Below are 25,125 nucleotides of genomic sequence, written 5' to 3' on the forward strand. Positions count from 1 at the left end.
TTATTCGATACTTTGCCACCTCAGTGCGAAAGAAATACTATCGTTGCGACGCCAAGCAGAGGGGCCTGCAGATAAAGACAAATCCACAAGCGAGGGAACAAGAGAAAGAGAAAAAAAAAAAATTGCCACGAATGACATCAGAACTCAGTCTCATAACCCATACTCATGCATGATACAACCCTTCCACACCAGGGAAGCAAAAGAAAAAGCCGGCAAAGAAAAAAAGTCCACACAACCGCTAGTGTCCCCCCCCCCCCTCCTTTCCCTCCCTTTCCATCCATCCCTTAATCACCTAATACCGATTCGTCCTCGTCCATCTTATCCCCGCCACCACCACCACTACCACCACCGCCGCCGCCGCCGCCGCCCCTGTCCTGTTCTTGTTCCTGCTCATCCTCCTCGATAGGATCGTCGAGCAGCTCCCTCCTCCTCAGATCCTCCGCCGACCCTTCCTCCGGCTCGGGCTCGGGCTCGGCCTCCTCGATCTCGGACAAGTGGGAATCGTCGTCCCCTGCGACGACGATCTCATCGCTCCGCGCCGCCTTCTTCCTCGACGCACCGGCACCGGGCTTTCCAGCAGCAGCAGCAGCACCGGCACCGGCAGAAGCGGCCTCGGCCTTGGCCTTGGCTTTGGTCTTCTTCTTCCTAGCACCGCCGGCGGCGGCCGCCGCCGCGGCGCGCTCCCGCAGCTTGCCCTCGTCCAGGAAGGCGAGGGTCTCGCGCAGGTTGGCGCCCAGCCTGGTCTGGTTGCGCACCATGCGGCGGCGCAGCTTGCCGGCGTGGGGCCCCTGGTGGTCGACCATCTTGGCCAGGATGGCGAGGATCAGCTTGCCGGCGAGCTCGCACAGGGCGCGCTCCAGCTTGAGCTCCTTGCCCTTGCGCTCTGCGGGGGAGAGGGCGGCGTCGGCGGCCGCCTCCTCCTCGTCCTCGTCGTCCTCGTCCTCGCCCACGGCCTCTTCGTCCTCCTCCTCGTCGTCGTCGTCGTCGACGGGGGGTTGGTCCGGGTCTTGCTGGTTCTGGTTCTGGTGACGGCGGCGCTCGTCCGGGGCGGGCTCGTTGAGGGTGCGCTTGGTGATGCGTGCGTAGGCGCGCTCGGCGGCGTTGTAGATTTCGATGAGCTCGTTGATGAGGCCCGGTTGGATGGGCTCGTAGAGGGGCTCCAGCTCCTTGTAGTCGTGCCTCGGGTGAGGGGGGGGTTGCTGGGACTGGGATTGGGGTTGGGGTTGGGGTTGGGATCGGGAGGAGGAGAGAGACTGTTTGACGGTCTCCCGGAGCGAGGCGAACAAAACGTGCAAGTCACAGAGGGCGCCTGTGGCGAAGAGGCGGAGCTCGTCGTTGGTGCCGCGCGACGAGAGCGTCCAGATCAGGTTGTTGGTGAAGGTCCGGCGGAAGGTGGACAGGCGCTCGATGGTGTGCGCGGGGATGTCGGCGGCCGATTGCACGGCGGCAATTAGGCTGCGGACTTTCCACATGAAGTAGAAGTTGATGGCCTGGATCGCGTACGAGACGGCCTCGTCTTCGAGGTCGTCGAGGGCCTCGTCGACTTGGTCGAGCTTGCCGCGGTGGACAGTGCGGATGAGAAGCTCGATGACCGGGTTCGGGGAGTCCTCGGACTGGCCGTCGGCTTCGAGCAGGTCGACGCAGTCGGCGATGCTCGACAGCTTGCTGGCCTTGAGAAGAACGTTGCCCAGCTGAGCGATAGCTGCGGCTTCCATGTTGCCGCGGTCGTTGAGCTCGTGTGTCTTGTCGAAATGGCGGAGGGCGTTGATGACGGTCTCCCAGAGTTCTGAGATCTTGGTATCTGTCATCTCCTCTAGCTCGTCGTATTTGCGGGCATGCAGGAGCGCTGTGGCCGCTTCCGCGAGCACGCCTCGATCGACATGCCGGTTGAACTGAGCGCATATCTCGTCCAGTAGGCGGCCGTATGTCGTGGAGTCTTGCCGGAGTTGCTGGAAAACGTCGAGAGGCAGGGAGTGCTCCAGCCGTAATACGATAACTGCCGTGCTGGCTTCAGCCCCGTACTTGCTCAAGAGGCGAGGAATGATGCCGGCGAGGTGGACTGCCGAATCATCACCTCCATCGCCAGCATCGGGCCGCTGTTTTCTCTTGCCCCTGTCGGCCTCTGAAGAAGCCAGGCTCAGCTTGACGGCGGATGCGAGAACCTCGAGCAAGACGGACTCTTCCCTGGAGTCTGGGGCCACCGCGCTCTTCAGCGCCGCTTCGTTCGTTTTGCGCTTGGACGCGGATCTCGATTTCGTACTCGTCGTATGATCGTAGAGGAGATAACCGGCGAGGAGCTCCCAGTTCCTGACTTGATCAATCTTCTCGTACAGGACCTGTGAAGCCAGCGAGACACGGGTCTCGGGCGCCACGGCTTGGACCATCCCGACGGCGATATCCAGAGCGCGAACCGGCGGCGTCTTGTTCTCCTCCTCGAGCTGAGCATCGTATGCGGCGAGGAGCTCAGCGAGACACTTGATGCTGATCCAGTCTCGGCGGGGCGAGGAATAGTCGTCGTCTTGCTCGTCTCCAAAGAGTTCGTCGACCGCATCGGCACCGCCGATCTCCTCGACCTTTGTCTCGATCGAGTCGTTGACGCAGCCGGCAAAGAAATCGATGACGGCTCTCCGCACGCGCAGCTCGGAGTCGAAGACCAGGCGGCCGATCGAGTCGATCTCGTCGGGCTCGAGCATGCCGATGTCCTTGAGGATCTGGATGACCGAGAGGGCGGCGACGCGGACGCTGACGTCGGCGTCCTTGGTGGCTATCTCGACCAGGCGCGGGCGGAACCGGTCGATGAAGTGGCCCAGCTTCTCGGCATCGCGCTTGAGAATGCGCGCGAGCTGTTTGAGCACTTCCTGCCTGGTCTGCGGCGTGATGTCGGACAACATCCATCCCAGATATCGCAGATACTCGGGCTTCTCGAAGAAGGTGGGCAGGAGCCAGATCCAGGTGCCGAGCGCCTCGACGCATTCGGTCCGGATCTTGGGGTCGATATCCCGGTACCGATGGACGAAGACGGTCTCGAAGAAGTCTGTGATCTGCTCTTGGCAGATCTGCCGGCTTTGTTCGGCCTCTTGGAGGTTCTTCTGGATCACGGCCAGCCGTTCCTTGTTCTTTCCCTTGCGGCTCTTCTCGGCGTCGACCTGCTGGGTCATCCTGGTGATGCGGTCGTCGAGCTTCTTGGCAGCCTCGACCAGGGCGGCCTCCATTGCGAGCGCCACGGTGGTTGCCGTGTGTCTGAACGGCCGCAGCGTTGACGAAGACATGGACGCCACCCATCTCGCGATGTTCTCCATCAGGGCGCTATCCTTGTACAGGACGTCGGTCTCGTGCAGGACGGTCACGAGAGACCTGAAGAAGCCGACTAACAAATCGCGGAACGACTTGGTCGACTTGGCCCTGGAAATGAGGGGATAATCCGTGATTCCCTCCTGCGGTGTAAGATGTTAGCACGATGTTTGTTAAACGAGAACTTAAACAAGACGGAAAAATAAAAAAAAAAAAAAAAAAAAAAAAAAAAGAAGAAGAAGAAAGAATATTGCGGTCCGACGTTACCTCGGTGTAGACATTTTGGAGATCCGCCAATCGGTTGGAGCAGTTCTCGGGATCCCGAATATCGTCTTGAGTAACCTGCTGGTCGCAGCCGGCAGACAGGAGGATGCAATTGACCAGGTCGGTGACGGCGGCGGCGTCGTCGGCCTGGTACTTGTGGTACCATTCGGTCGCGACCTTGTCGGGCGAGTCTCCCGAGGCAAAGATGTCGGCTGTACACGTTGTTTCCTGATCAGCATCGTATGGACGAACGGGGGTGGGGGGAAGGGGGCACACGCGGCTTTCGCACAAAGGAGCACGCACCGTACAGGCCATCGGCATCGCCGCGGGCGATGGCGATCCGGACCGCCTTTTTTGGGCGGCTCGGTAGTTGCGCGGCATGAACCGAGTCGGCGGCAGGCGCGTCGCCGTTGGTTTTTGGCTTCTTCGCGGCCGGTTTCCTCGACTTCGCGGTCTGCGACGACAACGACGACGTCGTCGTCGTCGAGGGCCGCTTCTTCTTGCCGGCGCTCCTGGGCTCATCGGCGGCCGTGTCGTCGGTGTCGTCGTCATTGGCGTCGCTGACATCGTCTACCTCGCCGGGCGACTCGTTCTCCGCACCCTCGTCGTCAGGCTCGGCATTCCGCTTGCGCTTGGTGGCGGTGGGCGCCTCGGGGGTGTACTTGGCGGGCGCCTTGGTGACGCGCCCGGAGCGGCGCGTGGTGGAAGTCGGAGCTGGCGAGCTCGTCGCGGCGTTTTCTGAGGTCTCCATGAGTGGCTGTCGTCTGGTTGACATTACATTGAGTGTGCGAAAAGAGGGACCCGCGTCTGGAGAGGGCGACGGGTCTGGTTCCGTTCCTGGGCAATTGAAAACGCGTCGAGAAGGGCCATCCAAATCGCCAGATTATTTGGCGGATACCCACAGCACCCACAGCACACACAATGGCCCGCCAAGCAACAGCGCTGCCTAGTCCTCCGTACTGTACACAGTACTATACGGACGAATTGAGTATGCAACTACCGGGGCACACCCGCCGAAAGATTGAATTGATACGCTACTGTCGTGACTATAATCCGTAGCTGAGGTTGCTATATTCACGGCGTGCTGTAACTCTTTCATTGTATTATTTTGGTTTGTATTTTTATGTTCATGTTCATCTGTTTATTCTCCGTTTATACGGCTTCTGGGATGAATGAATGAATGCCTGATGAAGCTTATCGAGGGGCAATTGTTTAGTTACCACCTCAGGCACATGAGCGCTTGTTCCCCAAAATGCTGCGCGATACTGCCTTCTTGAGCCAGCATAGAGCCTATCCAGAGTCGGCCGGCTTCAAAGGTGGGCGCCCCAAATTTGACCACAACGCAGCCCCTGATGCTGGCTGCCGACCAGAGCACCTTGTTCTCCTTTTCTCTCTGCACTCTCTCTTCGCGCCACTTCTCGCGTGGCGATAAATCATCACTGCCAGCATCCTTTTGACCTTTCGCATCATCGCTCCGCCAATCGCGGGCCCCGAGCCGTGGGAGGGCGGCAAACTCGGCGAGAAAGAACTCCCCAACCGACTTCATAAGAGGACCCCGCAGGATGAGGGTTCCAAAGACGGTCAGCCCGTTCATCGACTCGCGCAGAGTCGGCAGCTGGGGGTATGCTCTCTTGCTGTCGAGGATGGCGATGTCTCTGACCAGCAATCGGTCTTGGGTTGCCTGGCCGTCGCCCATGGTCCATACCTCGTTGCGGCCGACCCATTTGACGAAGCTCCAGTGCTCGCCAAGCGCGGAGCGCCCCTCGGTGACCCAGTCCAAGAGGCACAGCGACGCGTTCCGTGCCAGCCTGAAGACCTGGATCTGCTCGTAGACGCTGTGCGCAAACGGCTGGATAGGGTCCGGGAGGAGACAGACGGCGGCGCCGGCCGCGATCTTGACCCGCATTGTCTGGCGGGTGACGATATCCGGGCTCGCCGACTTGAAGATCTTGGTGTGCCCCTGCGTGGCCAGGCTCAGCCGCGCACCGGCCTCGACCTCGATTTCCAAGCTGACCTTGTCGCCGCCAACAAGACCGCCGCCGTACGAGAGCAGATACACGAGCGCGCTCGTCTCCCGGGGGCGCTTGGGCGTGACAAGCTTGAGCGGGTACTGGTATTCGAATGTCTCGAGCCCGGAAATGCCCGTGGGAAGACGCCGGACGACGATGCGCCCTTTGCCGTCGGCAGAGGAGGACTGGGGGAAGGGCGAGTTCATGGCGCATGTCACCTCATGCCGGTTTCCGGGGCCGCATCCGAGATTCTTCAGATCGGGGTGAAGGGGGCCGGAGATGAATGCCGGGGATGGTCGGTTGGGAACATACGTGTGTGTGTACTTGTATGTAGGTAAGGTAGGTACGGATTATTGTGTACTAGTACTTGTAGGGAGGGAGGCGCTGAGATTATAACCCTCGAGACTCACATTGCCAGAGCACTATCACATAACTATGGATTAGTGTATTCCGTCTATAATCCGTACTGTACAGTAATACGTACATACATACACAACCCTTATCGCACGCAGCGCCATGCCCCGCGCTAAGGTGCTTAGTGTAGTCCCCCACCTGGGACCCCTGCTTGCCATGCCCACCGATAGTGGGGCAATCGAGAAATGCAACGCCAAACGCGATTCATTCTTTCCCGTCCTGGCCGCCAAAATGCTTTCGACCATTCATTGATTTTTTTTTTTTTTTTTTTTTGGAATTTCGAACCTGCCCACAGCACCTTCGCCGGTTGATCAGAGATGCCCCCAAAAACGACAACACGCGGTCGGGGCAGGGGTCGGGGAGGCACAGGCCGTGGTGGCGCTGCCGCAACAACCGCCGCCGTCGACGATGCGGCTTCCCGAGATGCCGCGCCAGCGTCGGAAGCAGCCGCCGAGTCGAGCCCCGCGATGACGACGGCAACGATGAGGACGACCACGACGACCACAACCACGACCATGACCACGACAACCTCGGGAGACACAGCTGGTCCGCCAGGGCCGGCGCCCGTTCCGATCATGACAGTAGAGTCGACTCCCGAGGCCGCGACGGCCCCGTCAACTTCCAGAGTATCGAGCGCCACTCCCGCTCCGTCCTCGACCCGCGGGTCCACCTCCAAGTTCAAGCCGAAGGCCGTCCGCCGCAGCGAAGCCGAGCGCGCCCGCCTCGCCGAGGAGCAGCTCAGGATACAGGAGCAGAGAAACGCTGAGGAGGCGAGGAGGTTAGCGCGCCTCAACCGTGGCCGCGGTCGCGGTCGCGGTCGTGGCCGTGGAGGACTCCTTCGTGGAAACCTTAGGAGCTCGGCTGCTGCGGGCCCGCTATCGGCGGGCATGACCTGTGAGTTTTGCTTGCCCTCGAATGAACCCCAGATCGACTGTTCTTTTTGTCTTGAGCGCCTTTCTAACAATGCAGCAGTTGGTGGGGGAGGTGCCTCTGGGTACCAAGGTACAGGTGGCTATGCCTTTGCCTCCGGTTCCAGTTCTGGCTCCGGCTTTGTGAAGAGCGAGGGGGAGACCAAAGGGGTCAAAGGAGCGTACGGCCAATCGGGCATCATCGACAACAGCAGGATCAATGCCGACATGCTCTACAACTACGTCGAAGTCTCGGACGAGGAGGACCGCTCCTCCATCACGTCGACCAAGAAGAAGAAGGCGATCATGCCCATGGGGATCCGTCGCGTGGAGCACAAGGAGGAGGCAGTCACCTTGACGACGGCTGCCGAAATCGAGGCTCAAGAGAAAGCCGGTGCCTCCGACGAGTCAGACGAAGAAGGCTTGTTTGTCGGCGGGCCTGCCCAGATGGAAGATTTCGAAGAGACAGTCAAGGAGGAGGGAGCTGCGGAGGCGGCGCAGACGCGCGAGATCAAACGAGAAGAGGGCGACGGCGGCGCGATGGACTTGGACCAGATCCCCGAGCGCATCAAAGCGCCCGAGTCACCCGAGATGAAGAAGAAAGGGGTCGCAACGGAGCAAAAACCGAAGAAAAAGTCGGCCAAACCGAAAGACCCCGAGGCCGAAGTCATGGCAGAAGACCTCCAGCGCATGGTGGAGCTCTTTACCCTCCAAGGGGACGACACTACCGCCGAGGACGGCATCACAAACAACGCCGCTCTTGAGGGACACATGTTCCTCTTCCAGTTCCCGCCCGTCCTTCCGCCGCTGCGGGCGGTTCCCCACGATGGCACGTCTTCGAACCCGATTGCGATCAAGCCGGAGCCGGACGATGATGTCGTCATGCTGAACCAGCCGCCCGTCAACATCGATCTCACCCGGGACGAAGGCAAGATCAAGAAGGAAGGGGATGGAGAGGAAGAGGACGGTGGGCAAGACAAAGAAAATGGCGACGACATAATAAAGGAAGGGGGTTTCCTCGGCAACCTGACCGTGCGCAAGTCCGGCAAGGTCGAGCTCAGTTGGGGCGGACAGAAGCTGGAGCTCATGCCGGGCACCCAGACGAACTTCCTGGCGACCGCCGTACTGATCGAGCAGGCGGATGTGAAGCCGGGCGACTCGAGTCAGACGGCGGGCGTTGCCTATGGCATGGGCAAGATTCAGGGCTCGTTTGCCCTCGCGCCGGTCTGGGGGGATGAGGAGGAGTGGGTGGTAGATCCGAAGGATTTGGAGATCCCCGAACATTGAAAAAGCAGTAAGCGCGCGGAAGGAAATATGGTGAAGAGCACCTCCATGTCATCATCGTTGGACATTTTCAGCCAGCTGTTGGCTGCCTTGCACGACCATAACAACAGCCATCCCAGGATTTCACTACACATCTTGGACGGGTGTATGGATTAGATACCCAAAGCAAAAAAAGGAAAAAAGGAAAAAAGGCAACGGCGGATTGGTCGCGCCGGCTGGAATGGGCCAGCCCCCCCTTTTTTTCCTTCATTTTTTTCCTCTATCCAGCCTCTGGCCTATTCGTTGATTTGGACAAGTGAGTTGAGATGGCAGATGGCAAAGGGAGCGACGAGCGCTCCACATTTCAATCACACACACAGCCTTAAGGACAAGCCGACAGATCTACCTCAGCCGGCGGAAACCCGCAGTCTCCCCGCAGCCTCGGCACTGTCACCCGAAATCGCTTTGCGTGACTTGGGGGATCCCCGCGTTTTCTGGAACGGCATTTCCGTCCCTTCCCCCACATCCGCTGGCTCACTTGTAAACTCTGTTTAAGGACACGCGAACGACTCCGCCTGTTCTCATTTGCTACGTTTCAACCTTTTCTAAGTTCCCCGACATGCCGTAGACGTCGTTCGGGTTGCCGATCGGACCTCCCGAGGGGCGCGCACGTCCATGACGCGGCCGGATTGCATCCCGTTGCAAAAGCTACCGCGGCGGGGGGGGAACTAATGATATTGTCGGTTGCTTTCCCGCATCTTGCGCTGAGCACAGATACGGACACTCGCATTTTTTTCAAATAGTTGCTTCATCCCGCGTGTTTATCGGATCGGGTACATCTATCCACCCAAGCGCGCAACAAACAATGAGTGATCAGGCGAGCGCCGGAGAGGGCATCCACCTTATTGTCATTGGCGCCGGACTCGCGGGGCTGAGCGCCGCCCTGTCGACCAAGCTGGCCAACCCGGCGCACCGGGTGACGGTGTTGGAGGCGGCCAAGGAGCTGCAGGAGATTGGCGTAGGTTCAAAGCCTCGTTCCCCTTTCTCTCCCCCAAATACCTAGCTGTCATTGGTCAACCCCATCAATTCGAGTAGAATTTCTTTCTTTCTTTTTTCGTCTTTTTTATCTCTCTCTCTCTTTTTTTTTTTTTCCTTCATTCTTCTTTGTTGGATGGGAGGGAGAAAGAAAACGTTACTAAAAAGAATAATAAATAAATGAAAAGTTGCTAACTTCCCATCGCCCCTCACCACCAGGCCGGCCTGCAAATCACCCCCAACGGCACCCGCTTGCTCGCAGCCTGGTCGCTCTTCCCGCGGCTCGCCCCGCGCGCCGCCGAGCCGCGCTCACTCTCGGTGCGGCGCTACGACGGCACCCGGCTGCTCGCGCACGAGCCCGCGCTGCAGGACAGCGTTCGCGCCCGCTACGGCGGCTACCCCTTCTGGGACCTGCACCGCGTCGACCTGCAGCAGGCCATGGTCGCGCGCTGCGCCGAGCTCGGCGTCGAGATCCGCCTGGGCTCGCCCGCGGTGCGGGTCGACTTTGCCGAGGCTCGGGTCCACGTCCTCGGCGACAACGGCGGCGACAACGGCGGCGCCGGAGCCGTCGTCGAGGGGGACGTCGTCCTGCTCGCCGACGGCCTGTGGAGCCGCATCCGCGGCCAGTTCCTCGGCCGGCCGAGCCCGGCCCTCCCGACCGGCGACCTGGCCTACCGCATCACCATCCGGGCCGACGAGCTGGAGGGTGAGGACGCGGAGGAGCTGCGGGCCTTCATCCGGGACGCGGCGGTCAACTTCTGGATCGGCCCCCGGTCGCACTGCGTCGGCTACTCGGTCAGCGCCGGCGAGGTCTACAACCTCGTCCTGCTGTGCCCGGACGACCTGCCCGGCGGCGTGGTCAAGCGGGAAGGGGACAAGGACGAGATGCGGGCCCGGTTCTCCGGCTGGGACCCGCTGCTGGGCAGGCTCCTGAAGCAGGTCCGGGGTGTGGTGCACAAATGGAGGCTGATGTGGCTCGACGCGCTGCCCGAGTGGGCCAACGAGGAGGGCACCTTCTTCATGGCCGGCGACTGCTGCCACCCGATGCTGCCCTATCTGGCGCAGGGGGCCAACTCGAGCCTGGAGGACGGTGCCGTGTTCGGGTCGCTGCTGGGGAGGGTCAAGAAGAGCGAGATGGCGAGGCAGCTGCCCCGCGTCTCGGCCCTGTATCAGAGGCTGAGGATCGAGAGGAGCCGCAAGATCCAGATCGAGACCTTCAAGCAGAGGGACGACTCCCACATGGAGGACGGAGAGGCTCAGGAGAGGAGGGATGCCCTGATGCTGAGCATGCTGGGCAAGGAGGTCAAGGCACCCTTCCCGAGCAGGTGGACGTGTCCGGAGATTCAGGCGTTCCTGTACGGATACGACGCATACGCCGAGGCGGAGAAGGCTTATCAGGAAAATCCCTTCTGACACTGGATTGGTTAATTACATTTTGTTGTTCGCATGTCGTTGTCGTATTAATTGTACGTACAGTACATACAGACAAGTCCTCGGCCTGTCTTGCAATGGCCAACCCTGATCTGGCTCAAGAATGTGCATCAACCCAACAAGGATATGATCCAATCAGCAAGAGAGATGACATTGTCTCACCTTTTCGTGCCCGTGTGAAACATATCATGTGCTGCACACGTGTGTACGGAAGGACGGAAGCAGGGACTCTCTCAACCCGCTTGTCTCAGACATCATCTTCCACCAACGGCATGGCAAGGTCCGCAATGTCAGATCTTGACCCAGAGCTTAAAACCCGTCACCGCGCACCTCGTCGCGGTCAGGACGAGGGATGCCAAAACGATCACCAGCCCGGCCCATATCTGCGCCCACAAATAGCGCCCATCCGACTTATCAATGATGGCACCCGCTGTGGGCGGCCCCGCGAGCGAGGCAAACGCCACGATGGTGCAGACCATGCCGAACCGCGTGCCCATCTTCCTCGGGTCCTTGGTCAGGCTGGCCAGCGAGCCCGCGTAGAGCCCCTGGGCTGCGCCGACTGTCAGGCCAAAGAAGGCAGCGAACACGTACATGCCCGTCCGCGTCTTCACGCCGGTCCACGCAAAGATCATGCAGCCGAGGACCAGCGTCTGAAAGGTGTACAGGTTGATGGGCCCAAAGTATCGATCGGCCAAGTAGCCCGTTAGGGGCCTGCTCGGCACGCTCATGCCGTTCGTAATGAGGAGGAGCTGAACCGAGTCTGTGGTGGAAAAATGAATGACGTTGCGAGCGTAAGCGTTGATCTGTAAGCTTATGAGCATCACTTAAACGAGAAGAGGTCGCGAATCGAGACTCACGTAGAAGAAACCAAAATAAAGTGCCCAGAAAAAGAGAAAGGCGCCGAGCGTGTACAACAGGTAAGGGCCCTCCCTAAATGCGTCCCACTCAACCATGGGCCCCGACTTCCTCGGCCTCAGCTTGGGTCTGAGTATCAGAACCGAAAGCGTGGCGACAAACAAGGTCACAAAGCCGGCGCATCTGACCGCCCATGGAAATCCGACCTGTGGTATCAGGTATTGAATCGTGGCAGGAAGGATAACGCTGCCGAGACCGGTTCCGGTGGCCGAGATAGCGAGGGCCGAAGATCGCTTCGTCACAAAGTACGAGTTGATGACGGACAGTGGGGGCATGAAGACGATCCCGAGACCCAACCCTGTAAGCAGGCCCTGGGCGAGGAAAATCTGCCAATATTGCTTGCAAAGGCTTGTCATCATGGTCCCAAGCACAACCATGAACGAGCCAGCGATGATTGTCGACTTCACGTATCCGGCGTCCGCCAGCCTCCCAGAAACTGTGCACATGGCAAATGCGAGAAAGACCTGTAGGGAGCCAATCCACGATATCTGGGATTCGGGGAGCTTGAGTGTGTCTCGGTAGTAGAGCTGGTATACGCCAAATGTCGAGGGGTAGCCCCATGCCATCATGTTGATAAGCACACCCGCTAGGACTTGAGACCAAGCAACAAGTCCTCCGTCTGGGGGCTGGAAATCTCCTTCGGGGAGAGGAGTCGCCATCTCTTCCCCTTGTGTCTCCGAGACGTCTCCATGTCGGGATGGCGGTCGGCTCACTTGGGCGGACTTCTCAATGTCGGGTACGGCGGCCATGTCGACTGGGTTTCCGAGAGGGACTCTGCACAGTCGACCTTCAGGCGAGAAAATTAATTACCAGCATGGGACGGTCGGCATGGGACGCAGAAAAGGTGTTTCTGCATTCTTAACCGCCGGTAAAATGCGCCTAGCCACGGGACTCAGCATCGGACTTGGGACCGAGAAGTCCCCACAGATAAAGATGCACATCCGGTCTTATTCCCGCCCCCGACATCGCCTGCTGCCCTGGTTGACATGTCCACGCCTTTCTAGTGGGCCCAACCTGCCGATGGCCATTTTTTTTTTTTTTTCCGGCGGCGAATCGCGGCCCGGGACTGGGGTTCCCCCCAACCCCGGTCCCCATGCATGGCAGCCAAACTGGGTCACGGGAAGGCAAGATCTGATGAGGCGCTTCTCTCAGGAAGACCGGCGTCCGCGCAGTTCCCGACGTTTCGGGACCATATCCGACGCCAATCGCGGATCAGGCCCGACAGGCCCGATTATTAGGACGACCGGTACCGGCAACGTCAACCTCGATCCAGCGGAAACGGAACCCAGCAAATGGGCCAGTTCCACTTCACTTGGGGCCGTGAAGAGAGAGGGGCATTGATAAGGGTAGAGATCCGTCGCGCGGTTTCCAGCCACGGTGTCAGATTTGAAAAAGAAGATGGTGCACCGGATCGCGATTTGCATGACGTTTCGCTAGTCTGCGTGTCTCCATGCATTCCTGCTGAGTTGCCATGGCCGCACAGAAAGGTCTGCGACATGAGATCGAAGGAAGACTGATTTCGCAACTCTCTTCCCACATCTTAGGGAGCGGTACCGATCTGGGCCAGGCTAGTCCATAAGTAGTACTTCCATGCATTACCGCTCGAGAACCTCGGGGGTGCGGGCAACAGTTGGAGAAATGAGAACACTCGGCGGTGAGAGCGAATGTGCAACAAACGCCAAAAATGGCTGGATCGTCCTCTTGTGGTTCATCGCACCTCGAGCCAGACCCGCCAGACCAGGCAGTTATTAGGTGGCCTGACCAAACCCCAACGTATTCCTGATCTGCCAGTTGTCAGCACCCGACAACCCCTCTCACCTGTTCCCGCTATTTAAAGTGGACCTAATCCAGGCAAGCCGCTTAGCGCTTCTGAACCAATCAGAACTCAGAATTTCACGACATTTGGTCGAAAACGGAAGGCGCGGGGGGGACTACAGTGTGTTTGCCTGCCGCCAAGAAGGCGCTGTTGAAGCCGGGACTGAAACACTGAAGAACACAGATGAACTTGGACTTATCCCGGAGGAGCCTCCGCTGCTTACTCTCCAGAATGCATTAGTCTGATGACAAAAAAAAGCAGCGAGGGTGACGCTGATTTGGAACCGCGGTAATCCGAAGCAAAATGAACGGGGAAAAAGCGCAGCGAGACTCGAGAAACCGTCAATCCAAGTTCGACAAGTGAGTACCGTCTACCTAATGAGCGATCAACACCCTAACGGACGTGGAACGAGGAGAAAAGGAAGGGCCCACTTTTATTCATTCCTCCCGTGGCTTGCCCGCTCGCGCTAGACCTGATCTGGTATGGTGCGGAAAGTTTGTTTAAACGAGAGGGGCAAAGTTTCGATCTCAAACAAGTGTACAATACCTGCCGTGACTCTTGGAACTCCAAATTTGAATGGTTTCAGATATCAGAATCAAGAGGCAAGACTTTCCTCCTAAGATTTAGCCACGCCGGTGATACGTGAAGGTTTTTGGTGGGAATGTGTCGAGTGATTGCTGGATGATGGGCTATTCCTTGCTTTGACGCGGGGTAGCGCGGCCAAAAGTCCGTGCGGATTGTCCAGGTCATCGTTCGGGATAGACACTTCCAGCATTATTCCATACAAGCGGGTCGACTGGATTCTTTCTAGAATTCATCTCCGTAGCCGACGGGAAGCCTATACCGGAAGTTTCGGAGGCCGGCCAAACCAGATGTAACAACCTCCTCTGCCGATTCTCGCGCACTCTTAAACAGACGGGGTTGGCCCTCCTTGAAGACAACGGCAGATACAAGATACGACCATAGACGGAACAACAAGGGAAAAAATGAAAATAAAAACAGAGGATGGGAAGCACAAAAGATATAGAAAGCCTGGACTCTGAAAGCCAATATCAACGCTTCGTTAACTCTGCTATCGCTGTGCCTCCTCAGCGCTCTCCACCATTAACCGATGGAATCCCTTCCCTTCCTCCCTTCGTTGATGCCGAGCGACCCCGCAAATCGCCCCCCGGTCTCCCAGCCCAAAAGCTCCGGTACAGTACACCCACGGAGACAGCTTCAAACCGTTGCTCCTTCTCATCTCCTGCGGCTGCCCGCTCCGTCCGTCCACAAAAGCGGCGAGTAGGTGCCCGTGGCGTTGAAGCAAATAACGAATGAACGCGCGAAAAAAAAGGAACTGACAGTACGTGGGCTTTAGTTGCCTGTCGTGGATGGCCGCATGCCCCATGTTGCCAGGCACCCATTGCTCTTCTGTGGCCGCCCTGATCGCGAGTAACGAAAAATCCACATCTGAATACAAAATTGAGCATTGAAGCAGTAGCAGGACTGGAAACAGTGGCCGACAGAATGAAAAAAAGAACACTCTTATTCGAGTGCGGAATGGATGTCAAGGAATGGATGCCGATGGATGCGTGACGATGTCGATGTCGGCCATATCGGGTTGGGAACCCGGGGTGTGGCAACGGCGAGACCGATTTAGAGCGCGACGGGAACACCGTTTGTAGTTGCTGTTGATGTATACATCCTTGCATTTTGCCCTGTCTTTTCTCCCACAAGACGCCCATTAAAGATGAAGAGCGTGCTTTTTTGTTTTCCAAGACCAATGGCGATGCGTTGCTGAATGTAATGTTTTAACGTTGCGCCGCTGCAAGTCTTCTGCTTTTCGAGCCGTACAAGCTACAGGCGGATGGACGTCAACCGCCTGACTACCTCTTGCGCTTCTTGTTCTTGTCCATGATGCTGGACGAGGGCATTGATAAGCCGAGCGCATCAGAGGCGATTGGCGCGGCGGGTAGCAAGTTCATAGCCGGAGGTGGCATATCGTCCTTCTTGATAGGCACGCCCATATGCCGACCGTATCGGCCTTTGCGACCATTGCCTTCGTCTTCGCTAATGCAGAGCTCCGCGGGAATCCCGGCATCCCGGCATCTGCCACAAGGGCGCTGCCTATCGCATCCCTTCTTACTCTTGCGGCAGCGCTGGCATCGGGGCTTTGTCGAAAGGTCGGGCTGCTCCTCCTCTGCCGAAGCCGAGGGAAAGGTCGGATTGGAGGCGATCGACTGTTTCCGAGAGGCAGGGAGGGACGCCGGCGTCATTGGGCCCGCGATGCTCGTTGGCTTCTTCGCCTTGGGCTTGGGGGCTTTGTAGGACTTGGTCTTGTTTGACGACTGCGAAGGTGGTTTGGCGGCGACCACGCTGGTCACCTTGGGCTTGACACCCTTACCGGCGGAGGCAGCCGTTGTGCTGTCATCAGGGCCATCCGAGCTGTAAGCCTCTTCGCCGCTCGTCTCGGCACTGTCTCTGGGAACGGCAAGGTGGCCTTCCGAGGTGTCGAAAACATTCTTGTGGTTACCGGACACATCCAGCCTCTGTCTCCGCGTGGCAAGTCTCTCATCCTCGTCGCAGCTGTCGGCGTCGCTCGTTGCGCCCGCTGATGAAGATGCGTCGGCTCTCCCGCTGAAGGCATCGTCCTGGGTCGACCCAGAGGCCCGACCGTGTGTTGACATCCTCATCAGCTGCATGGCAACGTCCTTGTCTTCCTCGGACATAGCGCTTCGCACAGTCGGTTCGGGCGTCGGCATGACTGAGCCGTCACCAGGTCCTGGCAGGAACCCTAAGCCTTCGCGGCTACGACGATTGTCGCTGCTAGGTGTAGAATACGCCCCGGGGTGTGCGTAACCGTTGGACAACGCCCGCGGAGAGTGGAGGAGATGCGGATTACTGAAAGGGTTTTGTCCGGAGGGAATCAATGGCAAGGAGCTTCGGTGAGGGTCCAGCCGACGAGCGGGCGAGAGGGACGGGTTCGACGTTGTCGCCGGCATCTGGGGAGGAGCAAAGAGGGGTAGCTCCTGCAAAGCGAGGCGGTCAGCAACGACAAGTACGAGACGCCAACAAGCAGCGAACAGCCTACCGAGCTCTCGAATTTGGTACGCTTGCGACGGCCACCTTCGACAATGTTCTCGACGCTGATATCAGTGTTGCCCAGCTGCTCCTTGGCTCGGCTAGATGGGCCAGCGGTGCCGTCGCTGCTGCTGTAACCATTGAAGCTATCGCCGTGCCCGTCACCATTCACCCGGGAGCGGTTTTTGGAAGAGCGGGAGCGCCCCTTCTTCCCAGAAGCGGGGTTACCGCCCGTCGAGGTGCTGCGGCGCCCACGTCCACCGTTGGGAGAGGGGCTTCGCATGCGCGGCGTCCTAGACGTGGAGCGGGAAGCGTGTGCGTCTAGGTGTTGAGAGCCTTGGGTCGGGTAGCCATTGGCGTGGTAGTGGGCGCCACCGAGAGCAGCGTGGAAATCGGGTCCAAGCGGCTCATCGATGACGCGCACGCGAACTATCATATTGTTCGTGAAGTTTTCATACCGGGCAATCATGGTATTGCCATTCTCGTCTTCGAAACTGACTCCCTTGGAGATACCCGGGCCCGAGTAAAGGCCATAGAAATTCTTGACGGTTGTGATGATGGAATCGGTGGAATCATGCGGGTAGATAGAGACGCGCAGGGGCAGGCGGGCCTGGTACGGCGAATGTTGAAGGACGAGAACGAATTGAACCGCCTTGGGGGCGGCTGCTGTAACGGTGCGAGGTGACACACTTCCGCTGTGCGATCCCGCAGGCATAGGTCCCGTTCCGTTGGGGGACATTGCAGACATGTCGGCAACAACGTGCGATGCGATGCCAATAGGCACCCGCTCGTGTGTAGGTGAGGGATAGGGCTGGGAGATGCGATCGAAGGCGCTGTCGAGTCGAGGAGGCGCGGTCGCGATCGGTGCCGGGGATCGAACTTGTATCGGCGACGTCGGCTCTCAGGCGGGCAATCCCATTCCAGGCCAATAGAGCCGAGATGGTGATGTTCCCAGCCCGGTAAGCGGCGTCGGTTTCTGCGGGTTGGTCGATGCTTGCCTGTTCCGGGTTCGAGCCGTAGGGGGGAGTCGTAATGAGCGTGAGAAGGTAGATCGGTGGTTCGAGACCGGGACGAGCACTTGCGTTTCGCGGCGGGAATCTGTGGAAGGACGGCAAACGTTAGAAATGGAGTTTACCAGCACCCAAACGGGCAGTGATGACATTGATGCAGCCCGATGCCATTTCAACACGGGGCAGACGCAGCGGGTAGAGGGTGAGATGCCTCTTGCGGCGGTTGAGCTAGGTGGGATGGAGGCACCACTGGTCCTGCGATCATGACCAGTCTTGTAGGAGGAGCAGGCAGGCCATAAACGAAATACCAGAGGACGATTCCAATCGCATGCACTGGAGGACCACGTCTACTTACCAGGAAGCCCAGACAGCGGCGGTGTTGGTTGAGTAACAGGTGCGATCTCGACGCTTGCGCACAGAATCCCGGTCGAAGGACTGGGCCGAAGCAACGGTGAGCGACAAGGCCGCAGAGGGCATAATCCCAACGTGGAGTTGGGGGTAGGCAGGCGTGACTGGCAAAAGGCGAAGGATGCGAGGCGGCAATGACTTACCGAGCAGGCCTGGGGCGGTGTAATGGTTCGGGTTGGGCAATTCAGAGGTGTGTGTGTGTGGAAAGAGAATGGAGGAGTCGCAAGATTTCTGCATTAAAAGGCAGATGCCGGTAATCGCACACAACCGCTATACACACTAAGGTGCCTGCTGGGACTTTGCGCCTAGTTCCGAGATTTGACACTGTGCCACGGTGCAGTGCCCGCTTCTTTGACACCGAACACGATGCCCAGCAATGCATTTCAAGAGGTGCCGTCAGTTTCCTTCTATTGCTCTGGCATGCCTTCTATCTCATGATATGCATCAAGCCCCATTCCCTAGTCGCTTCCCCGAGTCGCATCTTCCTTTGTGTTCTCGCGCCGACACTCTGGAGTGGAGATGGCTCCGGTTTTTCGCACAGTCAACAGAGCGCTTGCATCCGTCCACCTCGCCAGCACCACCACCCTGCCCGCCTGGCTCGACCCATGTCGGGCCGCCTCTCGAAATGGATATGATGCGATTCTACAGGCTCTCAGGCATTTCAGCAAAAGCTGCCATTTGCGGGGGGGGGGGGGGGGGTGGGGTCGGCTTTCCAGGGCGCGGTGGGTGCGGCAGCGACCCTCAACGTCTAGTTATTTGTCTGTAGCGTATTGTGATTGAGCGCAATCTTGTCGCATTACTTTTTTGCGACGCTTTGCGCGGGTCTTGCCTGCTTCGGGACTTGCAAACGGGTGAGTGGGCTTATTGACTACCTACCTGAGTTAAACGGTTCAAAGAGCCCACTTTCGACAAGCCCAAGGGTCGGCGACGAGCGAGCTTCCCGTGAAGCGCGAGCAGCGAGTTCTCTTGCCGCCGGATTGCGCCGCAGCTCGCGCCCTTCGACAGGACACAGTATGGACAAAATGCTCAACAGACGCACGACTAGGTGCCCCAACCATCCTCCCGCAACTGCGCACACTGAGCATGCTCTACTGCAAGTAGGTCGATAGACACAAGACCACGATCGATTCTACATTATGGCTGGCGGCCCATGTCCGGGCCCGAGGTGAGTCTTTACCAAAGAGGCGACGAATGCGACCGACTGCGTGGGGAGAGACGTTGAACCGGCAGTTTCTACAGCGAGCAACTGTGGTTGCACCTTGTGGGAGCTGGGGGGCTCAAGAGCCGGAATTCTGGGTCGCGCTGGTCGCGGCCTAAACAACAGTGTATGCGGACGGCTTGACAGCGTGGTGTGACTCCTCAATCTGTACATTACGTCCACACCTGACTTTGATTTGGGCACACAACTTCTTGCGAGAAACTCGAGGCCGATGCGACAGAACTGTCCCGGCTTCTGTGGAAAGTGGAGTCCGCCGGACGAGTGCTGCGGCCAAGTCGGGGCTGGGCCAGCCAATAACGAAACCGGCTGTGGAGTTTAGCGTACAGGGGCCTTGTTTGCGTTTTGAAGTCCTGCGTTCTTGGGACGCAAGACTGCCCAAGGCTGGCCAGACCGGAGACCAACCTACACTGGCTGGACATTCTGGTGTTCGAGCTCAGGCCCCGGACGGCAGGCTGGTCAGCAGGAGTGTATGTGTAATCTAGGGTATCGAAGCTGCTTATGGTTTACGAAAGCTCGTCTCGGGGGTTGCGGCACAAGGCGGAACCAGCTGCCAAGGGTGCTAGAATTTGAGGGATGCGCAACCAGATCGCCGGGGGAGAACGACTGAAGAGGCTCGTCAAGACGAACGAACGCTGGACTGTGGGAAATGACTAATCGCAGGCGGCGAACGTGAAGTGTTATTTCGGGCAACGTTTCAGAGCGAGCTGGCACCCACGCACACCAGATCGCTTCTGTGCACCGGGAACAAGAGTTAATGGAAATCGGGGACCGCGGCTCGATGCGCTGGCAGAGTTTCAGATGCAGGACGGCATCGAATCGGGTCCCGAATCTTCGAGTGTGCCCACCCACAGCGGCGGGGATTGTAGCTTTCTGTTACCTCCCTTGCGTATGAGCGACTTCGCCGTTACGGTGCAGTGTATCCTGCGGGTTCTTCTCGCCCGAAGAGGTTCCCTTGCCGCGGTCCCCACTGAGCTGCAGACAGAATCCAGGTGAAGCTACCCGGTATGCACTCCGTACCCTAGCGTGGACATGTTACGCGATCATTATCCTGTTCATAGTATAGGCGGCAGGCAAACATTCGTGAGCCCGACTGCGCACCTTGATTGCCCGGGAAGGATCCTTAGCCCGTCGGTCGAACATTCGTGATCCTTGGACAGAGCGCTTCCGGTTCTGGGCTTCCATGCCGACCACCAAACCCTTGCCCGTTTTGAGTTGCCTATCTGCGACCCGCCTCCTGACGCAACGAGGTCATCGAGGCTGTTTTTCCGGCTTGCACACTAGCCCCCTTCTTTTGGATTTTGTCGAGCTTCTCGCCGGTAGATGAATGAGGCAATGGTGTAGCATGTATGACTTGATAGGTGGTCGGTCTCGAAGCTCAGACGGTTGCTCCTGCTGTACATAGTACATACTTCGTACGCAAGTCCAGTACTGCAATCCGTACAGTAGCGTACCAAGGATGTGCAGATGACGGCAAATGCGGTTGACGATCAGCGCCAAGCTTCGGTCCCACCCCTGCCCATCCACAGCGCTGACGATGAAAAGGATGCAGCATTGCATCCGCGGGGCGCGATTTGGCTGCGCAACTCACCGTGAGTTGATATGCACTGCTCACGTTGACGTGACGAAGGAGGGGTTGTCGTGCGGTCTTAAGACGTCCCTTCCCAACACGCGGAACGAGCCTTAGGCAGGTCAGTCGGACATTTTAGAGATAGCCCCATTCGCAAAAATCGGTGGATGACCATGAAAAAAACAAATAACCATCTTTCCCAAAATTCTCATTCTCATAATAGACAAAAGAGCGGCTATTGATCATATCGGCCTCAATTTTGCCCGTGATGCTACACAATGAGTGGGTTGGTCCCCCGAAACAGCCCCGCCCAGATGTGGTGTAGGTGCGGCCGCTAGTCGCGCCGCTGGCGTCAGTTGACCAAAACATCAAAACATCAAAACATCGCGTTTCTCTCGTGTTGCGCTTGCATTCTCACTGGTCGGCTTTGTTTGGGTCATCCAAAACGGTCAGTCTAACCCGCGTTTGATTTGTGTGTTGGCTCGACAGACCAGTCATGGCAGGTCCTGCAGGAAACGTCGGAAACACTCGCAGGCGATTCGGGGTGAATGGAACCGAACAAGACAGGCCGCCAGTCGCTGATAAGGCGAAAGCAGGACATTGCGAGGGACTCGAGGGCCTTTCACCACTCGGGAGGAGATGGCAGTCCGGTTGTCAATAGGTCACGTGCTTTCGCGAAACATTGGCGCTGCAAAGTTGCCATGAGTCGCGCGTTGGCGGCTCCGCATTGAATCTTGCAAGAACCCCATCACATCGCCACATATCTCAAAAACTTCTGAAAATCCATGGCTATGTAGGTTATAGATGTGTTTATTAACAAATAAAAAAGCAATTGAACCTGTACTGCGAATTTTGGAAAGTCTACAGGTCTTTGGCCTGACGTACCAAAACTTTGGTTGACGCGACGGTCTGCCTGACCCAGAATTTTAAACAAACGAGCGTGGTTACGTCATGGTAGGTGGGGCGGAAGACTGCCCCGCGCAACCACCAAGCAACCGGTGGCAGGGATGGCACAGACATCTAGTGCAAGGATCCACGACTGTGTTTACCTAGCCCTGTCACAACGTAAACAGAAGCCGCAACACGGCACAGCGAGATTCCAGAAGAGTGGCTCTCCGAATCCACCACTTTCCCTCCGCTTCAAACCAACAACGGCCAGCCAGAGAAGGCGTTACCATTGCACATCTAAAGGCCACCTTTTCCCATGTATGCGCTCGGAAGCTAGTGCTAGGCGCGCTGTTTCCACCGCGTCAAAACTTCTTTGCGAAGGGAGCTCTTCTTGTGGTCGTTATTACAACGGCTCGTTTGGGCGACTGGGCGCAATAACCAGGTTCTGCCTTCCTTCAACGGCACAACATCAAGCAAACATTTACACATTGTTCATCCGCCTCCTTCGTCTTGGATCACGAAACTTGACTTCTCTCCACAATCGGACTTCGAGTGCCGCTTCGCCGCCTACCGCGCAGGGAGCTCACGGGTCCGCCTTTAATCCGCAGCTTCACGACTTTCTTGCAGTAGCCTTTATGCAAGGTCGAGGCAATATTCGCCGCAGCAGAGTCTAGCAACATAGTTCAGACCCAATTCTCCAAGATGGACGCAAGGGTAAGTTTCATGTTTTCTTTGCTTTTTCACTCCATCACGGGCGGGACGCGACCTCGCGGTTTGAGCCCGTCTGACTTCCACAACTTTTCGAGCTCTTTTCCCTCCCCAGCACCGTTTCGCACAGTTGTTCAGGCACCAAGACACTAATCAAAACACCTACCCGGCCCCAGCGCCCATTACGTGCCGTCGCTGCCAATTCCAACAACGAGAATATCGTCTCCTCCAAACAGCCCGCCCATTACCGACAGAAGTCCGTTGGCAACCTCAAAGCAATGGCCCCGACCGGTGCGCTCAATGCCCCTCCAAAGCGAACCGCCTTTGGCGACGTAAGCAACACTGCTAGGGCTCGTGTGGTTGAACCCGCCGGTAAGGCGGGTACTAGAGAGACCGTCAAGCCTCGCGGCAAGGCAATTACCACATTAGTCAGCGCCCGAGATGCCCGGCTTGAGGATAAGGAGAACAGGAAAGGAGGTACCAAGGAGAACAGGTCCAAACCGACCGCAGCATCCAAGGGAGTCAGTCATGGCAGTAAGCCTCAGCCGAACGGGGCCCGTCAGGCGGCAAACCCGACCTCTCGCGCGAACGCCAATTACGTTCCGACTGGAACTTCTCTTGCGCAGCCTCCGTTGCGGAACGGTGCGTCAAAGAAGACGACTGCAGTCTATTCAGACCGTAAAGAAGAGCAGGTGAACGCTGGTACCGAAGCAGTGTCTCCTGTCGATGACCTTGCCATTCCCGTGGTCAAGCCGATTAAGAGCCCGCGCCACTACAAGAGCCAGCCACTGCTCCGAATCGAACAGCACAGGATGGGGTGCCAGGAGGCCAAGTTCCCAGTTCAGCCCGAGAACGTCGTTGACATTGAGAACGAAGGCGATATTGACGACAACGCGACGGAAGCGGCTTACGAGGATGCTGTCGAAGAATTGTCACAGGGTGCCGAATGTGCTGTTCGGGGCACTCTTGCCGAGATGGAACAAGCAGACTACAAGAGCCTCCGCCGGGACGAGCACGACACGTCGGAGCAATCCAAAGCCCTTCCTGAGCTGCCTGGTGCATCCGAATTGGAGGAGTACTGGGATGAGGAGGAAGAGCAGGAACTGTACGATGAGCAAGGCTACACCACAGCACATTCGTACCGGTCGCACGGCGATAACACCACGAATGGCCCGACGACACTGCTTGCGCCGCACGTCACAGCCAGTGTCCGAGAAGAACTGGAGATGGCGAAAGCGTACGTTGCAGAGCATCAGACCGAGGAAGAGATTGAGGAAGAAGCATGGGACGTCAGTATGGTGGCTGAGTACGGCGACGAGATCTTCGAGTACATGAGGGAACTTGAGGTTTGTTCCCCCCCCCCCCCCCCAACCCCCCCAACCCCCGCCCTTTTTTTTTCTTTTGTGCGTCCCCTCCCGTGACCAGTTACTGGCTTTCCGTGGTACTCCGTTATCTTTCATGGCCGTTACCTTTCGTTGCTAACAGCTCCATGCAGGCACAGATGCTTCCAAACCCTCACTATATGGATGACCAGACGGAGATCCAGTGGTCGATGCGATCTGTGCTCATGGATTGGCTGGTCCAAGTGCATCACCGATTCTGCCTCCTTCCCGAGACTCTCTTCCTTACCGTCAATTACATCGACCGCTTCCTCTCAGTCAAAGTCGTCTCTCTTGGGAAGCTCCAGCTCGTTGGTGCCACCGCTCTCTTCGTCGCGGCCAAGTACGAAGAGATAAACTGCCCGTCGGTTCAGGAGATCGTCTACATGGTGGATTCGGGCTACAGCGTTGATGAGATTCTCAAGGCTGAGCGTTTCATGCTGAGCATGCTGCATTTCGAGCTTGGGTGGCCCGGCCCCATGAGCTTCCTCCGCCGCATTAGCAAGGCGGACGACTATGACCTCGAGACGCGGACTCTTGCCAAGTACTTCCTGGAGATTACGATTATGGATGAGCGATTTGTCAGCTGCCCCCCGAGCTTCCTTGCTGCTGGCGCGCACTGCATTTCCCGCTTCTTCCTGGAAAAAGGAGACTGGGTAAGATGGCTGTCAACCCAACTTTTTTCATTCAGCTCGCTAACCATTCTCAGACTCTCGCGCATGTTCATTACTCTGGATACACCCTTAGCCAGCTGAAGCCGCTGATCAAGTTGCTTTTCGAGTGCTGCCAATACCCAACCAAGCACCACAGCGCCGTCTACGAGAAGTATGCGACGCCAAAATACAAGCACTCATCGACTTTTGTCGAGAGCAAGATCGCCAGCGGCCTCACGCTGTCTCAGTTGTTTGCTGGGGCAGCCCATCAGGACACCTCGTCCATTGTGGGCGACTCCAAAACAAACCAATACCAGGCGCCCCGAGTCCTCATTCCGACCCACGGCTAGACACGCCCTATTACCAGTCAACACTTGGCGGCTTTTCTTTTCCCATGTCTTGTCTTCGATGTACACATTTATACCAACACACCTCCGTTTGGAAGGTGGCTTTGTGGCCTGTCCGGCATTTCCTTTTTTTTTTCCTTTCGACCTTTCTACGGCCCTTCTACGACCCATGCCGCTGCGCATTTCCTAACTTTCCACGATTGGCCAGTCTCCACGACAGCAAAGGTTTCCTTTTGTTTTGTACCGTTGCCCGCGAGTAGCGGTCACATAGGGCATGTCGAACTCGCTGTTGCTGTGGCTCATCGACAAAGAGCCGCATCTTTGCGCATCGGATCCTCCAGTTGACTTCGCCTGACACCGGCCCCGCATGGAAACATGAAGGGAACGAAGCTATCTGGCCGTCTTGGTCCCTGGATAACACGATCCGGCGCTCTACTTATTGAGTACACGACTCCCGTACGCTACCCAAAAAGAACAACGCAGCAAAATATGGCGGAGCGCAACGACGGCGATGGCGCCCATGACGAATTAATGCGACTT

At 57.7% G+C, this 25,125-nt stretch overlaps 7 protein-coding genes across 7 annotated transcripts; 3 read left to right on the forward strand and 4 right to left on the reverse strand.

The window, feature by feature from the left end:
• Positions 1-284: 284 nt before the first annotated feature.
• Positions 285-4,306, reverse strand: MYCTH_2142867 (uncharacterized protein; the record flags this gene model as incomplete). Its single annotated transcript, XM_003661278.1, has 3 exons — positions 285-3,434; positions 3,559-3,767; positions 3,859-4,306. The coding sequence occupies 3 exons, from the start codon at positions 4,304-4,306 to the stop codon at positions 285-287; spliced, it is 3,807 nt and encodes a 1,268-aa protein (XP_003661326.1).
• A 332-nt stretch (positions 4,307-4,638) lies between these two features.
• Positions 4,639-5,984, reverse strand: MYCTH_2300582 (uncharacterized protein). The gene has a single exon (XM_003661279.1). The coding sequence runs from the start codon at positions 5,768-5,770 to the stop codon at positions 4,772-4,774; it is 999 nt and encodes a 332-aa protein (XP_003661327.1). The 5' UTR covers positions 5,771-5,984; the 3' UTR covers positions 4,639-4,771.
• Positions 5,985-6,251: 267 nt separating this feature from the next.
• MYCTH_2300583 (uncharacterized protein) lies at positions 6,252-8,473 on the forward strand. The gene is made up of 2 exons (XM_003661280.1): positions 6,252-6,872; positions 6,951-8,473. The coding sequence occupies exons 1-2, from the start codon at positions 6,296-6,298 to the stop codon at positions 8,171-8,173; spliced, it is 1,800 nt and encodes a 599-aa protein (XP_003661328.1). The 5' UTR covers positions 6,252-6,295; the 3' UTR covers positions 8,174-8,473.
• Positions 8,474-8,649: 176 nt separating this feature from the next.
• On the forward strand, positions 8,650-10,751 carry MYCTH_2300584 (uncharacterized protein). The gene is made up of 2 exons (XM_003661281.1): positions 8,650-9,167; positions 9,404-10,751. Exons 1-2 carry the CDS (start codon positions 9,015-9,017, stop codon positions 10,595-10,597), a joined length of 1,347 nt encoding a protein of 448 aa, XP_003661329.1. The 5' UTR covers positions 8,650-9,014; the 3' UTR covers positions 10,598-10,751.
• Positions 10,752-12,383, reverse strand: MYCTH_2300587 (uncharacterized protein). Its single transcript, XM_003661282.1, has 2 exons — positions 11,473-12,383; positions 10,752-11,418 (listed from the first exon to the last, which is right to left on the reverse strand). Exons 1-2 carry the CDS (start codon positions 12,277-12,279, stop codon positions 10,906-10,908), a joined length of 1,320 nt encoding a protein of 439 aa, XP_003661330.1. The 5' UTR covers positions 12,280-12,383; the 3' UTR covers positions 10,752-10,905.
• A 2,589-nt stretch (positions 12,384-14,972) lies between these two features.
• Positions 14,973-17,328, reverse strand: MYCTH_2300589 (uncharacterized protein). Its single transcript, XM_003661283.1, has 2 exons — positions 16,417-17,328; positions 14,973-16,354 (listed from the first exon to the last, which is right to left on the reverse strand). Exons 1-2 carry the CDS (start codon positions 17,152-17,154, stop codon positions 15,212-15,214), a joined length of 1,881 nt encoding a protein of 626 aa, XP_003661331.1. The 5' UTR covers positions 17,155-17,328; the 3' UTR covers positions 14,973-15,211.
• Positions 17,329-22,000: 4,672 nt separating this feature from the next.
• Positions 22,001-24,774, forward strand: MYCTH_2300590 (uncharacterized protein). Its single transcript, XM_003661284.1, has 4 exons — positions 22,001-22,212; positions 22,383-23,552; positions 23,702-24,241; positions 24,295-24,774. The coding sequence occupies exons 1-4, from the start codon at positions 22,201-22,203 to the stop codon at positions 24,586-24,588; spliced, it is 2,016 nt and encodes a 671-aa protein (XP_003661332.1). The 5' UTR covers positions 22,001-22,200; the 3' UTR covers positions 24,589-24,774.
• Positions 24,775-25,125: the final 351 nt, after the last annotated feature.

Source organism: Thermothelomyces thermophilus, chromosome 2 (assembly GCF_000226095.1).
Source record: "Thermothelomyces thermophilus ATCC 42464 chromosome 2, complete sequence".
NCBI lineage: Eukaryota > Fungi > Ascomycota > Sordariomycetes > Sordariales > Chaetomiaceae > Thermothelomyces > Thermothelomyces thermophilus.